The 6,554-nt window shown below is 44.0% G+C and overlaps 1 protein-coding gene across 1 annotated transcript; it reads right to left on the bottom strand.

Annotated features, from left to right (window-relative positions):
* Nucleotides 1-725: 725 nt before the first annotated feature.
* Nucleotides 726-6,017, bottom strand: LOC130248793 (uncharacterized). The gene is made up of 2 exons (XM_056482811.1): nucleotides 4,290-6,017; nucleotides 726-4,226 (listed from the first exon to the last, which is right to left on the bottom strand). The coding sequence occupies exons 1-2, from the start codon at nucleotides 6,015-6,017 to the stop codon at nucleotides 726-728; spliced, it is 5,229 nt and encodes a 1,742-aa protein (XP_056338786.1).
* Between the last annotated feature and the right edge of the window lie 537 nt (nucleotides 6,018-6,554).

Raw genomic sequence — 6,554 nt, 5'->3', positions numbered from 1 at the left:
TGGGGATACCATATGAGTGGGCCTGGTTCTTTGTCCAGCTTTTAATATTCTTATTCCGTAATCAGCATCAAGTTCACATATCACTAAACACAAGTATTTTCCTTCAGTAAAGCCAATTTGTGGATTACTAATATTCAACCATCCTATACCTTTTCCAGATTCTTCCCACCAGCTAATTCCTTGGTCTATTCTGTCCCATGACTTCTGACTGTTTTCTTTCCACCATTTGACTTGCAATGTCTGATTACATTTTTGTTTTAACACAAATGAACAATTCACCTTCAAAGGAAGTCCATCCCACATACCTTGTACAGTCCAGGAGGGTTTTACCTCTACGGATTCCTGGGATGGAGTGTCCTTTCTCAATTTCCAGGATACTATTCTCAATTTGATTTGCTTATAATCAAAGCTTTTCCGGGATTTTACAATGCACATGTAATTTTCCATATCCTCTTGCCTGACTTGCTTCAGTAGTAATGTGGTATTTCCTTTCTGTGCATCCTTATCCCAAACCGTGACAATATTTGCTTCTGGATAATCAGCACCTTTCTTCCAGGTTGCCTGTACATTCCGGACTTCAGTTTTCTGGTCATTGGTTATAAAACAGGTCAGGTTCACATCCATTCCGTCCATAACACCAACCACTGGTTCAGTAACTGCAACTACAACAGAACCATTAACAAGAATTGGTTTCGTTATTACCAGCAACAATATAATCAAAAACGCTACTTTCCGCGAATAATCATCCGTGTTGGAGAGACTAACTGAGTCTCCCATTGTGCAGGCACTTTCTTGACCCGAGTGTAATGGATCCATGAGTCGATTCCTTCGACCTTTACTGCCGTGTAGGTTGTCAGGATCACTTGGCGTGGGCCGTCCCATGCTTCTTTCAAGGGGTGAGTGGACCAGTTCTTCACATACACTCGGTCTCCTGGTTGAATGTCATGCACTGGATTTTCCAGTGGCATAGGTCGGTTCCACTGCAGAGCTCCCCTTAAGGCATTAAGAGTTTTGTTTAATGACATGACATAACCAAATATTGTCTGATCACCCTGCACATGCAAATCCCCTTTCAACCCATTAGCATGGTATGGTTTCCCATATAGGATTTCATATGGGCTAACTCCCAATCGCTCCCTGGGTTTGACTCTGATTCTGAGCAATGCTAATGGCAAAGCCTGTGGCCACTGTATTTTTGCCTCTTGGCAAATTTTCTTAATTTGTCCCTTAATCGTTTGATTCATCCGCTCTACCTGGCCACTTGATTGAGGTCGCCACGGGGTGTGTAAGTCCCAAGATATACCTAGCATCCTAGCTATTTCTTGTACTATTCCTGCTATAAAGTGTGGGCCTCTATCTGATGACAATCCCAACGGCACCCCAAATCTCGGAATGATTTCCTTCAACAGTGTTTTGACTACTTCCTTTGCTTGATTTGTTCGACAAGGAAAGGCTTCAGGCCAGCCTGAAAAAGTGCATACATACACTAAAAGATACTTAAAGTTTTGTGCTTTCGGTAGTTCTGAAAAATCTACTTGCCAATAATCTCCTGGCTCTGGTCCCACTTGTATTTTCCCTAGCTGAATTTGTTTCCTAACTATTGGATTATTCTTCAAACAAGTTGGACACATGGCATTCACCCGTTTTGCCAATGTTAACATCTGGTTAGAAATTACTTCTCTTTTTAGAAATTTTACCAATGCCTCTGCTCCCCAATGACATTTGTTATGTTCCATTTCCAGAATCGTTTTCATAATTCTGGCAGGCACCACCACCTGTCCTGTCCCTGTCACATACCATCCAGTCATATTCTTCTGAGCAAGTAACAACGATGCCAATTTTTCATCCTCTAGGGAATACTTTGGTTCTTGGGTTAAAAACGGAGTTGCTGGACTCACCTTGGTAGGTATCAGAGCCATCTGAGTCCATACCTTTCTTGCCACCTCACGAGCTGTGTAGTCTGCAAATCGGTTTCCTTCAAATATCTTCCCATCTTCCTTCTGGTGTCCTCTTACATGCATTACAGCAACTTTTTCAGGTTGATGTACTGCATCTAGCAAGGCTAGGATTTCATTTTTGTATTTGATAGCGACCCCTTGAGAGTTTAACAGTCCTCGTTCTTTCCACAAAGCACCATGAATATGCACAACTCCAAAGGCATATTTAGAATCAGTCCAAATATTTACCTTCTTTCCCCAGCTCAGGATTAAAGCTCTAGTAAGTCCAATAATTTCAGCTCGCTGGGCAGAGGTTCCAGGAGTTAGGGCTTTTGCTTCTACCACCGTCTTAACAGTCACCACAGCATACCCTGCATACCTGGTTCCATTTTCCACGAAGCTGGATCCATCAGTAAACAGCTCCCAGTCTGGGTTTTCCATCGGGGTATCTCGCAAGTCAATCCGACTGGCATGCACCTGTTCGATAACTTCCATGCAATCATGTGCTAATTCCCCTTCTTCCTGCTTACTGCGGAGAAACTCTGCTGGATTGATATGATTAGTTGTTTTTAATTCTACATCATCCTGTTCTCTCAGGATTGCTTGGTATTGCAACATTCTACTAGATGACAACCAGTGACCCCCCTTTTGTTCCAGGACTGCCAGTACCATGTGAGGTACAAACACCTCTATCTTCCTTCCTAGAGTCAATTTTCTGGCCTCCTGAATGAGGATCACTGTGGCCGTAACTGCCCGCAAGCATGACGGCCAACCAGCGCTAACAGTGTCCAATTGTTTTGAGAAGTAGCCTACTGGACGTTTCCAGGATCCAAGTCTTTGGGTCAGCACCCCCAGTGCTAACTTTTGTCTTTCATTTACATATAATTGGAAGTCTTTATTTAAATCTGGGAGGCCCAGTGCTGGAGCCTCCCTAAGGGCTTGTTTTAAATCTTTAAATGCTTTCTTCCTCTGTCGGTTCCAGTTTAATTGTGATTCTTTCAGGGCCTCGTATAATGGTTTGGCTAGGAGTCCAAAATTTAAAATCCATAATCTGCACCACCCCACCATTCCCAAAAAGGATCTCAATTCCTGATGATTTCTTGGGAGGGGTATTGCACAAATAGCTTCTATTCGATTGACTCCCAGTCTTCTTTGGCCTTGAACAATTTCACATCCCAGGTAAATTACACTTTCCTTTACCAGTTGTGCTTTTTCCCTTGACACTCGGTACCCAGCCTGACCCAGCATGTTTAGCAAGGCAATGGTTAACTTAAGACATACCTCCTTTTCTTCTGTTGCCAGAAATATATCGTCCACATATTGAAGAATGACGTAAGAGAAAGGTGACTCTCTTACCTTGGCAATCTTCCATTCCTCCAATTCCTTTGCCAGCTGGTTTCCAAATATTGTTGGGCTGTTTTTAAATCCTTGTGGCAAGCGGGACCATGTAAGTTGTCTTTTCCTTCCAGTGTCAGGGCTTTCCCATTCAAAGGCAAAATATTTTCTACTCTCCAATGCCAAAGGGATGCAGAAGAAAGCATCTTTTAAATCAATAACAGAAAACCATTTAAACTTTTCTGACACAGATGTTAACAAAGTATAAGGGTTGGCAACCACCGGGTGAATGTCTTTTACTATGTTATTAATTGCCCTTAGATCCTGCACTAACCGATACTTACCATTTGGTTTCTTAACTGGAAAAATAGGAGTATTAAATTCTGACTCACATTCCTGCAAAATCCCTTGTGCCAAAAACTGGGTTATCAAAGGAGCAACACCTTTCTTAGCTTCTAATTTAATTGGGTATTGTTTTATTCTGACTGGCTGGGATCCTTCTTTTAATTCTACTACCACTGGCTGGGCAGCCTTTGATTTTCCAGGGTTCCCCGTCTCCCATACCCAAGGTACTACAGCTTGATCCACCTCGATGGGGATAGGAGAGGGATCAATTTCCTTTATTACAAATAATTTGGCAATTTCTTCTCCCGGAACTTCTAATTTTACCCTTCCGTTCTCAAATATAATTCTGACGTTTAGTAACGATAATAGATCCCTGCCCAGTAATGGCTTGGGGCAATTAGGCATATACAAAAACTGATGGTCTAATTCCTTCCCTCCAAATTTCAAATTTAGTGGTTGTAAGAAGGGTCTTTCTTCCAAATGTCCTGTGGCCCCTACTACCTGTATGGTAGTATTGCTAATAGGTCCCAATCTTTTATTTAAAACTGAATGCATTGCCCCTGTATCTACTACAAATTCTTGCTCTTCCCCATCTATGTCTATTCTAACCTTCAAATCCTGCTCTAGTCAGCTCTGATTTTGATAATTTCCCAAAACAAAAGCCTGAGCGACCCCTTCTGGATTTGCGGGGTATCCAGCAGAATTGCCTGTTTGTTCTCCTCCCGACATTCCTCCCAGTCCAGCTTTTACTGGACATTCATTCTTCCAGTGCCCAATTTGGCGACAGAATGCACACTGATTGGGAGCAATCCCTCCTTGCTGGGGACCGGTAAAAACCATTCCCCTTCCTCCAAATCCAGCATTTTGGAATCCTGCCCTACCACGTCCAAAACCACGACCGCGCCCAAAACAACCTCTGCCTCTTCCCCTACCACCGGCTTGCTGCATTATAGCTAACATATTTGCCTGCTGTTTCTTGGCAGTTTCCTTTTCTCTATTATTATAAACTTTCCAAGCCACTTCCAACATTTTATCCAAATCTCGAGTATCATGTCCCTCTAGTTTCTGCAGTTTTTTGCGTATATCTTCCTGTGTCTGACCTAAAAAGATTAAAGCAAGCTGCAGTTTTCCTGCTTCACTGTCAATTTCCAAGTCAGTGAAGCGTCTAGCAGTTTCCTTAAGTCGCTCTAAAAATGCCGAAGGCGATTCATTCTTATCTTGTCTAACTGAATACAATTTTGACCAATTTAATGTTTTAGGCATTCCAGTTCTGATTCCTTCTACTAACAACTCCTGATATTCCCTAATAGATTCCTTTCCTTCACTCCGGTTTGGATCCCATCCCGGATCATCACTCGGTACCAAGTCATTCACAGTTCCTCCAGCTAAATGCAGTCTAATCATTTCTCGAGCACGCTCTCTCATTGCCCGCAACACCATCTCCTTTTCAGTGGAATCCATTAAGGTATCTAACAAAACCTGCATGTCATTCCAATCTGGATTCTGGGTTTTAATAATCATTTTGACCACCCGTGCCACTCTTTCAGGATTCTCACGGTAACTGCCTGCTGACTGCTTCCAAATCACCAAATCTCCTGGGGAGAAAGGCACTTTCACGAGCACTCTCTCTCCTCGGGGTCCCATAGCTTCCCTTAAGGGGGCAACAAGCTGGGATTCCCCATAATTCTTACGTCCCTGCCTGGTTCGTGCCGCAAGTGGGGTATTTCGCTGATTTTGGGAAGAAACAGGGGAAGGGGTTGAAGGACACATAACAACCTTTTTAGCATTCCCTGGTACTACTGTTATGTTTGCCACCTCGTCCTCCTCCTCCTCCTCCTCCTCTGCACTGCTTTCTGGTAACGGTGGATACAAAGAGGAATGGGGTGAAACACAGGGGAGGGGTGAAACAGCAGGAGGGGGTGAGACAGCAGGAGGGGGTGAAGCGGAAGGCGCACCGGGTGACACCATTAAAGACAAATCCTCTTCTGGTCGAGAGGTTAAGGCCAAGCACTTAACACATTTAGATTTCTCTTTACAACCCCCGCACTCAAATTCTTTCATCTCCAATACCATTATTCCACATTCAGCCTGCCACTCCTTTTTACGGCGCAGCAAGTAAAACAAGTCCAAATACTGTACTTCATCCCATTTTTCATTTTCCTTCAAATACTGCATTAATGAATTCAGGGTATTATAATCCAGAGTGCCATTTTCCGGCCATGATGGCCCCTCTCGCTCATATTCTGGCCACCAATGATTACAATAATCAATCATCTTATCCTTACTCATCTCCTGGAAAAACCCTTCACTTTTCCACCTTTTCAATAAACATCCTAACGGAGTATTTTCAGGTACACCCTTAGTGAACCGAACCATAGACTTAAATACCTTGAGTGGCATTTTGAACCGGTTTTACTTACAACTGTACAACAACTCGACAACCGATCGCAACAACCAATATGCAGCAACGTACAAAACAATAATAACCACAATCAATATTGACAGTTTAACAGAATCAATCATACCACATACTCACACAACAGAAATAAACACCAGACCAATACCAGACCAATCCAACTTGCCGCTTCTCGACGCCGCGAGGGGCAAGTGCCGGACCTGCGCAGCTTTCGCCGCGTCTGACAGCCGGCGCCTAGGCTTACCAGACCAACCAGACGTCTTTAGCCCAACCCGGCGAGGATTGCTGCCTCGTCTTATGGGCAGGCACCCAAACCAGAACCAGAAAATAAAGCACCTTCGGGCTTACCTTTCGCAGTCGTCCGCCAGGCGCAGGGGTCGGGCACGAACCGATGACTCCCCGAGAATCACTCGGTGCCGGCGTGGAGTGGATCAGAACGCGAACCGCCCCAGCCACCTCCGGAGTCCTGCCGCGGTCGCCAGAAAACTGTTGCCCGATCCGAAGAAAACACAAACAACCGA

This window comes from Oenanthe melanoleuca, chromosome 2 (assembly GCF_029582105.1).
Source record: "Oenanthe melanoleuca isolate GR-GAL-2019-014 chromosome 2, OMel1.0, whole genome shotgun sequence".
NCBI lineage: Eukaryota > Metazoa > Chordata > Aves > Passeriformes > Muscicapidae > Oenanthe > Oenanthe melanoleuca.
The sequence above is the reverse complement of the archived record's forward strand: the minus strand, read 5'-3'. Positions and strand labels throughout refer to the sequence as shown.